At 37.7% G+C, this 15,921-nt stretch overlaps 1 protein-coding gene and 1 pseudogene across 1 annotated transcript; both read left to right on the top strand.

Annotated features, from left to right (window-relative positions):
• Nucleotides 1-4,870: 4,870 nt before the first annotated feature.
• Nucleotides 4,871-10,775, top strand: LOC119190465 (titin-like). The gene is made up of 4 exons (XM_037442432.1): nucleotides 4,871-5,100; nucleotides 5,288-6,448; nucleotides 6,481-10,230; nucleotides 10,424-10,775. Exons 1-4 carry the CDS (start codon nucleotides 4,992-4,994, stop codon nucleotides 10,573-10,575), a joined length of 5,172 nt encoding a protein of 1,723 aa, XP_037298329.1. The 5' UTR covers nucleotides 4,871-4,991; the 3' UTR covers nucleotides 10,576-10,775.
• A 2,243-nt stretch (nucleotides 10,776-13,018) lies between these two features.
• LOC119190464 overlaps nucleotides 13,019-15,921 on the top strand; it is a 9,162-nt pseudogene continuing 6,259 nt past the window's right edge.

Raw genomic sequence — 15,921 nt, 5'->3', positions numbered from 1 at the left:
TTTGTTTGTTTGTTTGTTTGTTTGTTTGTTTGTTTGTTTGTTTGTTTGTTTGTTTGTTTGTTTGTTTGTTTGTTTGTTTGTTTGTTTGTTTGTTTGTTTGTTTGTTTGTTTGTTTGTTTGTTTGTTTGTTTGTTTGTTTGTTTGTTTGTTTGTTTGTTTGTTTGTTTGTTTGTTTGTTTGTTTGTTTGTTTGTTTGTTTGTTTGTTTGTTTGTTTGTTTGTTTGTTTGTTTGTTTGTTTGTTTGTTTGTTTGTTTGTTTGTTTGTTTGTTTGTTTGTTTGTTTGTTTGTTTGTTTGTTTGTTTGTTTGTTTGTTTGTTTGTTTGTTTGTTTGTTTGTTTGTTTGTTTGTTTGTTTGTTTGTTTGTTTGTTTGTTTGTTTGTTTGTTTGTTTGTTTGTTTGTTTGTTTGTTTGTTTGTTTGTTTGTTTGTTTGTTTGTTTGTTTGTTTGTTTGTTTGTTTGTTTGTTTGTTTGTTTGTTTGTTTGTTTGTTTGTTTGTTTGTTTGTTTGTTTGTTTGTTTGTTTGTTTGTTTGTTTGTTTGTTTGTTTGTTTGTTTGTTTGAACGCGCTAATCTCAGGAACTACCAGTCCAAATTGAAAAATTATTTTTGCGTTGGATAGCCCTTTGTTCGTGGAGTGCTATAGGCTATATATCATCACGCTATACCCAATAGGAGCGGGGCAGTAATGGCTAATCTCAGGAACTACCGGTCCAAACTGAAAAATTGTTTTTGTGTTGGATAGCCCTTTATTCGTGGAGTGCTATAGGCTATATATCATCACGCTATGACCAATAGGAGCGGAGCAGTAATGACTAATCTCAGGAACTACCGGTTCGAACTGAAAAATTCTTTTTGTGTTGGATAGCTCTTTATTAGTGTAGTGCTATAGGCTATATATCATCACGCTATGACCAATAGGAGCGGAGCAGTAATGGCTAATCTCAGGAACTACCGGTTCAAACTGAAAAAATATTTTTGTGTTGGATATTTCTTTGTTCGTGGAGTACTATGGGGTATATATCATCACGCTATGACCAATAAGAGCGGAGCAGTAATGGCTAATCTCAGGAACTATCAGATCGATCTGAAAAAAATATTTTTGTGTTGGATAGCACTTTGTTCCTGGAGTGCTATAGGCTATATATCATCACGCTATGACTAATAGGAGCGGAGCAGTAATGGCTAATCTCAGGAACTACCGGTTTGAACTAAAAAAATCTTTTTGTGTTGGATAGCCCTTTGTTCCTGGAGTGCTATAGGCTATATATCATCACGCTATGACCAATCGGAGCGGAGCAGTAATGAAACATGTTGCAAAAACGGGGAAAAATTATTAGTTTTGAGAGCTTCCGTTGCGTGCGCTGCGTAAACGGTTAAAGTTATGCAACAATGATGTATGACGGGATTATTCCTCTTAAAAAGTTCTAAAAAATATATTATAAAACAAAGTCCCCGCTGCATCTATCTGCCTGAACGTGTTAAACTCAAAAACTACCCAACGTATTAAGATGAAATTTGGTATGGAGACAGTTTGAGAGGCTCCCGGGAAACTACTACTTTTATAACGGAAAACTTTAGCCTGAAAAACTGTATAACGCGGGCGGAGCCGCGGGCAAAAGCTAGTCATATATAATTCTGATCTCTCTCCGATCATGTCGGATTGCCGTTTCGTGCACTGTAATACATCCTGCATACTGAGCTGACCATCGTTGGGATTGGCCGCCGTAGTCGAAATTCAGTTAGGAAGGAATTTATTATATAGTCAATATACACAAGATAAGCCTTTCATCTTAGTTGACAGAATTGTATGCAACTGTTGGCTATGTTTATTATAACCTTCTACTCCTTGCTCTGCTCGCTCGAGTCTTTTCGCTAAGAGTCCCAAAGGCAGTTCAGATACCTACAGGGAAAATTTACGTCTTTCGGCGGTCTACAACATAGGATTTTTAGCCATGTATTAAAGGTTCCTTGTGCAATATAATCCACAAGGAAACCTTACACCATAATATAATCTTGAAATTATAACTACCCAATGTTGGGATTTATAAGGTTCATAAAAATCCATCAGAATTGGTCCAGTCGTTCAAGAGAATAACCAAAACACACTGACAAGCCTTTTTACGCGAAGTGGTACTAGAACCAACAACTAGAGCATCCACTATTCCATCCCACGATTATATCACGATATAGGTGGAGAGCTTATCGCGATATTAGGCACAAATTTCAGATCCCCAGGTAATACTGTTCAATTCAAACCCAAGTACTGTAACCGCTATACAACACCACCGAAGCATTAACGGAAGCAAAACTATTTTATCGGAAGATAAAAGATGTTGTCTGTTACATTCGACAACACAGCAACTACAATTAAATTAATATTTTACTTCTATGGATATTTTTTATACCGCCACAGCTAAGATCCTTCTACACCTTATGGTAAGTGGAATGAGGTCCAATATAAAGTCGACTGACGAGAGATGATTACTCCTCGGCAGTCGACACAATAGGGGACCGGCCTATGCTTGATTTTGTACATTATTCTATATTTAATGGTTAATAATACGAAAAAGAAGCACTCCTGCGAAAACTGCATAAATATTGGTTAAAGAATGAGCGAGTAATTCATATTTAAAATATTGTAATGTGTAGAAGTGGGCGCGATGTGGGGATATCGCTTCATCTCTTTTTTTCGCACGAGTCGTAATTCCCAATGACGTCACATGTGGATATTTCGTCTCTTTTCTATTTCTTGTTAATTACCCCTTCCACCGAAATTCTAAGTCTTATAACTTGTTGATTTTTTACCGGATTTTAATAATTCCTTCTGTGTTATAATTTATATTATGTAAATATTCGATAATAGTAAAGAACCAAAATGAGTCCGGTAGCCTATTATGCCAGCATCGGAACCGAATATACACAGGCTGATCCCAGAACGCGACACATTTACGTGATCCACCATGGCGGGTTTTAACATCTTGTTGTACGGTGGTCGCTATACGGGCGGATATAAAATATATCCTACCACCAGCAAATTTACACAAAGTAATTTTGAAATTCCACATGCGACGTAAGTGATTAAGTAAACGTATCGAATATACAAACTATTGTTCCTATACAAATATTGTACAAGTGTTTGACAATTATTGTTCGCACCACACCATCTCCAATTATTGTGGTAATTCTTGGTGTATTAATAACGAATTATTATAAGAATGACATGGTTTTCCTTTTCATAACATGGTCTGCATTACCAGGAGTTAGATTATCATTTTAGAGACCATAGTGTAATGCAGTAAAATTTTTAATTGTTATTTCTAGATCTATTGGTTATACAAGATAGTTTTGCTTAAAGCTTGACCCGGAAAACAAAAAATCTGCCGTGGAGGCGCCACTTTTGCCTTCTAGTTTTAAAGTAAAAAAAATCAGTACAAGAAATTAGTTCCATATTTTACCACAATATGGCGAGGTATTTTATTTTCCTTGCCAGGCTATAAAACTCTGCTAGAGTACGTACTATCGCTTGTATACAATCATCGCCAAGTAACAAGTGACATGATTACCTTCCGCAGTGAAGTAGTCAACCACAAAATCAGTTTTGAGGTTTTGAATTCATCCAGCTACTTATTTAGCTGAGTGTACATTGCAGACAAAATTCGCTACGCCTTATCATCTAAGTCAAAGAGTATAAATATGGTTGATTCTGGTCGTTACATTACGAGCATGTTGTTGGGTGTTTAGGTATCATCGAGCGAGCAATCTGTTTCTCTCGTCATTCGGTTAATTTATATTTTGATTATGGTAATTCCAAGTATTGTTTTATTGAATATCGAAATGGGGAAAAATTTGTACTCAATTTATTTATATTTACTAGACAGATGTTAATTATAATATGTTTGGTATATATCCTCAAAGACTGACAGGAGTATATAGCAAGTGCTCAAGCGCACGTAATGGAGCTATGACTAATAAATAAATAATAATAATAAATAACTAATAATAAACGCAAGAAATAGATAATAAAAATAGATCAAGACGTAGACTTTCAAAAGGTTTGATTAGTTGTAGTTGTATAGCAAATTTACTCTTTCAATGATTCTGAATTATATGTCCTATTCGATCACAGCAATGGAGTAATCAGTACAAAGTTTCATCGTACAGTTTATGGATTATTTTGATCGCTATATTTTCGTTTGAGGTCGATGTAGAGGCTAGAGACGCATCGCAATTGTTTAATTTCGTGCGTCATGGAACAAATTCCATTGACTCCGCATCGAATGAAACAACTGATTTAAATCAAGTTGTTTCGAAGTTATAATAGGTACCCTCTGAAAACCCTAGATACGCTAACACATATAATACTAACAGATTTTCTTCTTTCCAGGTGCAATTGTCGCAAGTCAACTCTCAAATCTTCGAGTCGCGTGAGTAAATGTTCACTTTTATTAAAAAAGTTATTAAGGCACGTAGGTATTTGCTGCGTTGCACTTTACAGAAACATACAGTATGTATAATAGGCATGCTAACATAATCATCATCAATCAAAATATTATAACTTATAAATTTCATAATAAAAATATAACGGGGTGTGTTTTTACTTTAATTTTTACCAGCCTTAATTGGCGATATCGTCCAAAAAGTTTCTTTCCCAAATGAAATTATTGAAGTGACTGTCAGTGAAGGCGCCGAGGAAGATACACTGATCAAAAATATTTTTTGTGCGATCCCGACATATTAAATAGGAAATTCAGCGAAAAGACCATCACATAGGCTGAAATTAACAAAACAGTTATGTTTTTTTGCTGAATTCAGATGACTCAGTTAAAAAAACAACAAATAATCCCATTAATTAAAATTTATTGAAGAAAAATCGAGTTATTTTAACATTGCGAACACTTAAATATTTTATAATGTGTAGGTATTGATTACAATTGTTTGCATAGCTGTTGTACTCCTATGTAACGTTATGAATTGTTCAAATATTTACATGTATGTATCACAGGATATTGCGCATATATAATATTAAAACATTAATTGTTCCTCATAAAGCGTTCAATATATTGTACCTATGTAACTACTGTATACAGTTATTCATTCGAGGTATGTAATAACGTGCCAAGGATCTAAACACAAACAACTTTTGTGTTTTTCTAATAAACAAAAACAAATTTGATAAATAATAAGAAAACAACATCCAAATATATTCCAAAATTAGCCCATTTATCTGCGTACTATAATTATTCTAGTTCATTATGCAGAAAAAATTACAAACAAATTATTCTTCCAGATCACGGTGACCACAAGAGCCTTCTACGTACAAACCTTTTCCAAAGTCCGGTAGCGAAGAGTTCGTACGTAGATCCGGACGCATTTTTCCGTGATTCAGCGATAAAGAAGAGTTTCAAAAATTATGCTCCCAATATAGACGAACCCCAAATAAATCAGAAGCATAATGGACGTAATCTACCAAATCGAAGAAATGAGCTTAAGACGCTAATCAATCACGGGATAGCTAACAACAATGAAGACTTCAAATTTTTAAGTCAATTACAGCAAAGCCATGAGAATACCGATGTACATAAATTGTTGAAAAATGAACAGGAATCCCAAAAAGATGTGTTAGATCAAGAACTTAAAAACTTGCTGCATGAAAACCAACTAAGTAACGACTTTTCCGTGGGCGTTAAATTTTCAAAACAATCAAATAAGGACCTTAACGATAAAACATCAAATGATAAATCAACCAATCAAGAACTTAGTGACCAGAATAACAAAGCCTTGAGCAAAGAAAATTCACTTATTAAAACTCAGGTTGATATAGATAACAAAGAATTATCTTTGTCTATAAATGCACCAAACATACAGAAAGAAACCAATCAAGAGACATCGTCAAATCATAAAGATATTCGGAATGTTCCGCAGCGTCAAAACCAGCAAGTTTCGAGCCATAAAGAATCCAATGAATCGTCAATAACTTCTACAGACGAATTCAATAAACAATCGCAAAAACAAACTTCGGCTTCATCACAACAAAGCCGACAAGAGTCTTACATAAACCAACAATCACAAACAGAACAAGATTGGGTCAAACAACATAGCCGCCAAATAAATGATAAACAAGATACGACCGTCTATCGAAGTAAATCATCTGTAACAAATGATAACGTATCAGAATCTAATACAAAGAATTGGAACGTCGAAAATCAATTTGAACAAGAATCTGTTATTGTAGATAATATCAAGGCTGAAGAGAATGTAACTAAAGACGACTTTATATCTAACAAAAAAAGTAATCGATTAGAATATTCATATGATTTAGAAGAAGAAGAGGAAGAAGAGGAGTTTTGGAGAAACGAAGATGCGTATATTGACGATGATACCACTGATCCTGGGGAACTAATACATTTAACAAGTCAAGATGAACCAGCAATAAAGCCAAATGAAGAAAAAACCACACATCGAATCTGTCGTACGGCCAACCATCTCCGCAAGATGATCAAATAAATTCACATAAATCTTTTCAATCACATCGAGGTCATCACATCCCTTTACAGCCAGTACGAAATCCTTCACTAACAAAATCGGATCAAGACGTAACCCCTGTAAAACAGACTCGAAATTCATCTTTACCACCTATGCAAAACAAGCTAAGACAAAATCAAACACCACTACAACCAAGTGATGATCACCTGCTTTTACTACCAAATCAACATAAACCTCCTACATTGCCAGATGAGGATCAATCCTACGCAGACTTCAGTCGAAATCCACCTTTCTCGCAAGCAGAAGATGATAAACCTTCTATATTAACAAAGCAGAATGAATTTGCACCACAATCTCAAAGTAAACCTTTAGGACCTCGTCCTAAACACAAGCAAACGATCACACTAATTAAACAATCACAGATAAATAAAGAAAGTGATTCATGGAAAGATTATAAGAAAACCAATAAAAATGCTGACGAAAATAATACGATATCGCAGGATGAAGATCAGTCATTACAAGAGAAACCGGCTCAAGATCAAACTACAACACAAAGCAACACAGATCGGACTACTACAGAATTTGATCAAGATCAGCCACCTTCACGACCGAAGAACAATGGACTTCTTCCACAACCGGAACAAAACAAGCCACTGACACAGACAAAACAAGATGAGCCCTTGCCCCAACCAGCCCAAAATAAACCACTTTTACAACCGGAACAAAACAAGACGCTGACACAGACAGAACAAGATGAACCCTTGCCCCAATCAGGACAAGATAAACCACTTCTACAATCGGAACAAAACAAGCCGCTGACACAGACAGAACAAGATGAGCCCTTGCCCCAACCAGCCCAAGATAAACCACTTTTACAACCGGAACAAAACAAGACGCTGACGCAGACAGAACAAGATGAACCCTTGCCCCAATCAGGACAAGATAAACCACTTCTACAATCGGAAGAAAACAAGCCGCTGACGCAGACAGAACAAGATGAGGCCTTGCCCCAATCAGGACAAGATAAACAACTTACACAACCGGAACAAGATGAGTCCTCGCCACAACCAGGACAAGATGAGCCCTTGCCCCTATCAGGACAAAATAAACCACTTCCACAACCGGAACAAGATGAGTCCTCGCCACAACCGGAACAAGATCAGCCTTTGCCCCAATCAGGACAAGATAAACCACTTGCACAACTGGAACAAAACAAGCCGCTGACACAGACAAAACAAGATGAGCAGTTGCCACAACCAGAACAAGATGAACCACTTCCACAACTGGAACAAAACAAGCCGCTGGTACAAATAGGACAAGATGAGACCATGCCACAACCACTAGATAAACAACTTCCACAACCGGAACAAGATGAGTCCTCGCCACAACCGGAACAAGATCAGCCCTTGCCCCAATCAGGACAAGATAAACCGCTTCTACAATCGGAACAAAACAAGCCGCTGACACAGACAGAACAAGATGAGCCCTTGCCCCAACCAGCCCAAGATAAACCACTTTTACAACCGGAACAAAACAAGACGCTGACACAGACAGAACAAGATAAACCCTTGCCCCAACCAGCCCAAGATAAACCACTTTTACAACCGGATCAAGATAAGCCTATGCTACAAACAGGGCCAGTACAAGATAAGCCCCTGAACCACCTGGAACAAGATAATACCCAGCCACAGTCAAGACCAAGTAAATCTCTATACGAGCCAGATCAAGATAAATCCCAACTTCATCCAGGACAAAATAAGCCTCTAAACCAGCCAGGGCAAGATAAGCTCCTACGACAGCCGGTACAAAATCTGTCCTCTACAACACTACATAGGAGTAAACCTAAATTATCCAGTCCAGACGATCTGCAACTAGACCAATATCAAGCAAATCAATCTAAGTACCCTCAGCCAGAGCCACATAACAAAGACAACGAAGGTTTCCAGAATCAAACACCTCACACAAAAGATTCATCACATACCTATCAAGAGAGTGAGTGGACTAAGCATGAGCAAAGAGAAATTACATCACCATTGCATAGTCAAGAATCAACAAAACAATCCGATCATAAGCAAACAAAGAACGAACAAGAAACAAAAGATCAAGTTCAAGATGTACTAAAATCATTGCCTAGTCAAACTGAGGCAACAATTCAACAAACAGATAGTTTCAATAAATCTCAGCAAGATAAAATTTCAGTACAATCCGACCAAGATAAACCGACAGAATTCCATCAAGAAAAAATAACTAAACCCACACAAGATACGACATCGCCTAATGTGAGCACTGATGAATCTACACCACAATCTAATCAAGATAAGTCTACTAGCATACCTAAAAACGATAATGGTAATAGTCATCCTAATCAAATAAAACGTGAAACTTTACCTGAGCATGAAAAACCCGTAACGAAATCTGATCAAGGCAAGACTGACACTAAAGTTGACGCGAACAATCCTGCATACAAACCTGGTCAAGATGAGAGTAGTATCTTACCTCACCAAGATAAACTTACAAGATTACCTAAGAGCGATGAAACAACTAAACTGGAACCTAAAACTAATGAAGATAGGCCTTTAGTTATACCAAAACAAAATATTCCTATATTGAATTCGCATGAAACTATTCCTACAATTCAACTGGTATACACTAAATCCCAAAAGGATAAACCTCATCTAAGTGAAACCCTACAGAAAGCTAACCAAGATAAACCTTTGTCCATAAATAAGCCCTTAATTAAATCTGACAATGATAAAGATAACATAAATAAACTTAACCTAAATGAAAATACATTTAAGGCTCCCGAAGATATATCTGTAATCAAACCTGACCAAACTGAATCTACGTGTAATAAAAGCAAACCTAGTAATCATAAACCTATGTCCGACCAAGATACACCAGCAATAAACATTGGTGACAAGAGAACACCAGCCACACCTTATACAGACAAACTTGCATCTGAACCTAAACAAGATAATCCAGATGAAGTGGCTATTACCACAATTGGCCAAAATAAATCTGCAACCATACAAGGTAAACCCATATTGCAATCTATACAAGACAAGTCTCCTAAGCAGCCAGATCAAGATTATGTTACAATTAAACCTGCGACTGAACCGTCAGATGAGCCTACGAATGAACCCGTTCAAGAACCTAAAACTACTGAAATACCTGATCAAAATAAATCTAAGGCAGAATCTGCTCAAAAGGAGCCAATGAAGCAGCCTCACCAAGAAGTAGTAAAAACGAACATTATTAAACCTATCACAATGAAGCCTCCAACCAAACCTGATCAAGAACCTAACCTTGTAGTAGTACCTGAGAAAGCTAAACCAACCGATTCTACTGAAAATAAACAATCAAGGCAACTAAATCAAGACGTGCCTAAGTTCGCACCAAAGCCTGATCAAGTTGCAATCACGCAAAAACCTAATCTAGAACCACTACCTAGAGCAGTACCTAATGTTGATAAGCCTGCTATTAATGCTAAACAAGATAAACTAGACCAATCTTTAATGAAATCCAATGATAATCAATCTAAACATAAAACAGATGAAGAGCAACCTATAGTTACTCGTAAGCACCCAAATTTTAAGAAACCATATTCAACCAACGGCGATGAAGGCCTACAATCCCAAAATAGTGAAGATACTGCACAAATTACTAGGTCTAACAGTTGGAGTGAGAGGGATAGTTACTCTGAGAGGCGAGGACGTTACGACCTCTCTCGAAGTAGTAGCATACATGGTAAGACCATTTTTTAATCAATTTTACTTATTAATATAACCTGTTACTTTTATCCTTGCAACGGGGAGCCGCGGGCGGAATCGCGAGCAAAAATAATAAGTCAAAATATTTTCAGCGTATTTTTTTATTCAATACAACCACATCTTCGAACTGTGAACCATAAGTAACAAAATTTTAATAAAAATAATTCCAGACGTACAACAAGCGATCGAAACGGAGGTGAACTATAAAACCCTTGTAGTGAGCGACGGGTCTAACAGCGGCAGATGCTACTGCTCCTGCGACATCAACAGCAAGCCAGTCTTCATCAGCCTGGACCAGCTGCGTGGGTGGCCGACATTATAAGACTTTATTTTTATTGGAACCTAAACTCTATTATAGTAAAAAAAAGAAGAAATGTGATAATTGCAGCCTTGTTCAGTTAGCATACACTTCTATCCAGCGAACGACTTGCACGTTTATACTTGACAAAAAAACACCTGCGAATGTAATCTAGATTTATCTCTAAAGCCAATCGAAACACCAAGTAAAATGTTTGGTATAAATTTGTTTTTCTGTCTAACGAGTTATCATAAAAAATATCGTATTTTACTGTACTCTAATCCAATAATCCTTTATCAATCGATGCTTTAAAAGGTAAGTACTTATAGTAACAAAACAAAAACACTACAATAATACAAACACATTGTTATGACTAATTTATTGTATAACTAATTGACTACACTTCATAACTAAGTAGCGAGGGTGCAGAGAAGCGCGGTGCCCCTCTTGACCCAGAAGTCAGAGGTCTCCTTGCCGGAGGGAAGGTCCACTGCGACCACGAACGCTCCCCTTGCGCATCGGGTAGTAGTAACACGGGCAGATGTAACGATCTGACACATAACAATATACACAGTGAATAATTGTGGAACAAACTTGCTTCTTGGTCATAAGTTGTTAATCGCCTTTAGCAATCGATTCTTATCCACAAGTACCGGTCAGCAGAAAATTATTACCAAACATTAGGAATTGTCTTACTATCATTAATGCGCACAATGTGTCAGCTAGCTTGATGATTAACTACTGGAGAAAACCCCTTGCCATGACCTTTAAACCAGGATATATCGCTATGTATCAACAATCTACGAAGTTCTCGATTCAAGATGAACATTCAACTGCTATAATTTTTTGGCAGATTGATCGAATTTATTTATATCTCTTACTGAGCGCACATACCTACGCTGTTATATCCACTCGGACATTCCACGTCTCGGGAGGAAAGAACCTTTTTTCGGATATTGTGGACAAACCTTCTCCTTGTAGTAAATGATTAATTGATTATAGTAGTGTTGATTAATGTCTTCAAAGGCAATATAAACATAGCAATAATCCCATGTAATTATCCTCAGTCATATTAAATCTGTGTAGTTTTGATACTAACTCTTCAAACGCTTGCCAGTGGCCCTGATCGGTTTGAAGTGTATGGGCGTGAGGGGGTACACCAGCTGCATCGGCAACGGCTCCTGGAGGTAGCCTCCACTTGAACCAACTAGCACCCTCCAAATATTGACCACTGTGATGCAAAGATTTATATTAGTTCAACTATTTATAAAATTCTCAATAGTTATAGAGTACATACTGGCTGTTATTTAACGAAAGTATTTTCTTTTTTCTGGCACAAAAAAGTGACTGCACTGCACCTGATGGTAAACGCGATGCCGTTCTTAATATCTTATTGCAACAGATGGCTATCTCATGCCACACGGAATAATCATGTCGTCCTACTAAGACTCCTTCACGCTACTTCAGAAGGACCACGTAAGGTATTTCAATACTCGTCAACTATCAACGGTCACATGACTACCGTTTCAATAAGAATATAGGCTCACGCTCATGTATCTCCAGAAGGATAGCTGAATATGTATTTAAATTTAGTAAACTTTATATCCCTCTAAAATGAAGTAGACGCTTTTGAAATAATCGCCCTAAAAATTAGAACCAGTTTCTCTCGATTTTAACAGTAACTACACTGCTCATAAATCAAGAAGGCAATACTTCACAATCTAAACAGTAATTACTGTATAAAATTGTGTATCAAAACAAACTGCCTAGAAAAATTGCAACATCATATTATTTTATCGAACTAAAAACAAGTAAAGAAATAATTTCAAAGAAATATAACACTCGCGGATTTAGGTATTAAATCACATTGCCGAGTAAACAAGTTGCTGATAGCGTATCTATATGTACATAATATATAATTCTGTGGCGCTCTGCCTAGTCAATCGCTGACCGGGTGCAATACCAAGCGTTTACAGCCAAACAAAATTCCCCAGCTAGTGTTTCTACGCCTACTGTTGCCATCTCACTCACTTTCCGAATAAAACCGTATATTTGTCTCGCTTACGAATTAAATAATGTTTGTAATATTGAATGCCCTATCTACGCTTATTCATTAAGTGTATTCTCTCAGCAACGTGACGGGGTAGACACGCATGCGCACGAGACGACGCAGATACAACAAAGACGTACACGAAGCATAATAATAGTGATTTATATATCGTCATTCAAGATATTGCGTAATTAGCATTTGTCGCAAATGCCATTGATTATGGTGCCAATATTGACAATCGCAAACGCCAGTAGCCGGCGAGCGGAGGCACGCGACGTACACGCGCGCGCGGTCTCGGCCGCTCACATCCCCGCCTGTCGTGACGCGTGTGAATAGCCCTTTACTCTGCGCGATATTATTCAGTCGTATTTATTTTCGCAACTTGTTTTGAATACACGTTGCAGTGTGCGACCAACTATGGTATTCGTGTGTCAAATAATAGTAGACAAACCCAATGAGGATGGTGTGCATCATGCAGGCGGGATCGTCTCTGGCGTCGTCAAATATGCGATGGATCAGCCGACAGAGTTTGAAGATATCACGCTGTCCTTTAAAGGCGAATCGTGGTGCTCGTGGGTAACGGATGACGCATGCACTACGTACTTGGGGACAGAAAATCATGTTTTGCAAGCCATGAGCCTGCTCAACCAGAAAGACGACAGCGTGCAAATCCTGCCCGCTGGATCTTACGAGGATAAGTTCCTTTTCACGCTGCCGAAAACCATCCCGCCGTCGTTCAGCGGGCAAAATGGCAACGTCACGTACCGAATAACATTGGAGGTCAGGAGAATAGGCAAGTTTAATGTTTTGAGAAGATTCGTCGAAGCGGAGGTGATAGTGCACAATTACTTGGATCCTCTGATACCAGACATTCCAATAGCGATCCGGGCCACCAAGAGGCTGCTCAAGCTCTCAACCGGCAAACAGAAGATGAGTTTAAAAGCGGAGATTCCAAAACCGTACATAAAGCCGGGGGAAAAGGTGGAATTGAAATTAATGATAACGAACGAATCGATTGTAAGAATCAAGGGCATACGTGCGGAACTAATCAGCACCATAATCTACACATCCAATTGCGGCTCTAAAACAATTGAAACGCATAAAATAAAAGATTGTACGACAGAGACAGCGAAAGTACCGTCTCGACACACGACCAGCGTCAACATTAGCGTTCCGATATTGGAAGAGCACAGAAGCGTGCAGTACAGCAAGGTGATAAGCAGTGAGTACAAGATCCTGGTGACTGTGAGGCTGCCGATGCCCTACTGCAACATCACCACTGTGGTGCCAATCCTCATCGGCGAGGGAGACTGCACCAGTAAAGTTGATGAGGATACAGGAATGTTAGGAAATATCAACCGAAAGAGCTATATGGTTCTAATTTAAGAGCAAGTTCAAAGACTGACTGCCGGAGGGCTTTATGAGAAACAGCATTCTATGTCTCAGTATGACAAACACAATGCAACAATTTGCAATTCAAAGTTCTAGATGTGACAGCTGTTTATGGGCAGCCGTGACTAGTCGCGGCGCCAGCCATCAGGGGAAAGGCTTGTAAATCTCGTCATTTAGCTGTATAAAAACATTTGTACAAAGAAATTTAGCGATTATAAACTTTATTGTATTGTTAAAAGGTTTTTTCTTGTGCTGTAATTAAACTAAGTACGAATTAATTATTAATAAAGAGGAACGATTTCCTAACATTTAGGTATGTATGACATAAGGAAACTCACGATTACGCTTATATCGTTTGCGTTCCAAACGTGACACATAAGCATAAAATTGCTAAACCATACGCATGCATTGAAGATAATAAAAACTTTAAAACAAAGAAAACAAATTAATAAGTTAATAGTTACGTAGTAAAAAAGGATGCTTTCAAAATCAAGGCTTTTGTGTAAGTAGGGTTGCTTTGAAATGGGTGATGGTCCCAGGGTACATTTTTCCTGTCTAAACAGTATTACAAAATATGACTAGGTACCTTATGTGTTTTTATAACTAATTATTAACTCACACCGATTGCCATGAACTTCTTGCCAGGCAGTGAGGTTGTTGTCACAGTCGGAAAAAGTACATCACAATAAAATACATACATTTTGAAACAACTAACTAGATAAAAAAATATTATTCAATAAATAATTCTCTATCATTTGTATAACACAAAAAGGCTTCTTAGATAGTTTTTTGTTTTAATTTTATGTATATTGCTGTGCCTGTTACAAAAATAATAGCAAAAACGAGGCGGAGACATATTGCTCGTAAACTTCAAACGTAGCTATATTTAGGCGAGAAATAGTCGTGACACAAATCCTATAGGTATAATAGTCTGTTGCACGCGTAATGCCAAAGAAGGAAGGCAACAATGAAGGCAAATACAAAACCGTTCCCAGTACATTACAGATTATTATCCATTACTAGAAAACTACAGGACTAGAAAATGTAGGAACATTTGTTGCCTTGGAAATAGTTATATACAGATGTTTCGTACATTTACTCCATAAATGATGGGCACTAGGCACACAAACAAGTTTGCATTTTCCACATAGAACTCGCTGTGACGTATCGCGACAACCTTTGTGGCGCCAGCGATAAACCGGCCGGAGCGCGGGGCGCGGGTTCAATTGGCGGGGACGTTTGTTTACTTTCTAGTAGCGTTGTTGAATATTGGCATTAGCAATATGTTTTTGCTGTTGGTAGGATATGTTTTATATTAGTCCAGATAGCGACCACCGTACACAAGGTGTTAAAACCCGCCATATTGGCCCACGTAAGTCGCGTTCCGGGATCAGCCTGTGTATATCCGGTTCCAACAGGCCGCCATAATTGTGTCGACTGTCGAAGATCACTCCTCAGTCGACATTCTATCGTACCCCACTCCACTTACCATCAAGTGCAGTTGAGTCACTTTGCCGTGCTCGCATTTAAAAAAGAACCTCTGTCTGTAGGTGAAGAGTGATTTACAATGTAAATCTAATTTCCGATGGTACTATTACTGTATGTGGCGGCGGTGACACTTACCATCTGGCGAACAGTATGGCACGTTTTCTAGTTGTATACAAAAAATATGTTAAATCTATCTGACCAGGAAAAAACATAGCGACATGTTATAATAAAATATGGAACTAATTTATTGTATAGACTACGACAAATTTAAAATGGAAAAGCAAAAGTGGCATCGTCATCTAGCCGGTTTTCTATTTTTCTGGCCAGGTAATAATTCAAAGTATTATTAAAACCGGACTAGTGCAGATTGTATTTGTACAAGAATTCATATCATAGATATTAAAATATAAAATTTTTCCTACCTCAGATTTTTGCTTTAC

Source organism: Manduca sexta, chromosome 24, assembly GCF_014839805.1.
Source record: "Manduca sexta isolate Smith_Timp_Sample1 chromosome 24, JHU_Msex_v1.0, whole genome shotgun sequence".
NCBI classification, from domain to species: Eukaryota; Metazoa; Arthropoda; class Insecta; order Lepidoptera; family Sphingidae; genus Manduca; species Manduca sexta.
The sequence above is the reverse complement of the archived record's forward strand: the minus strand, read 5'-3'. Positions and strand labels throughout refer to the sequence as shown.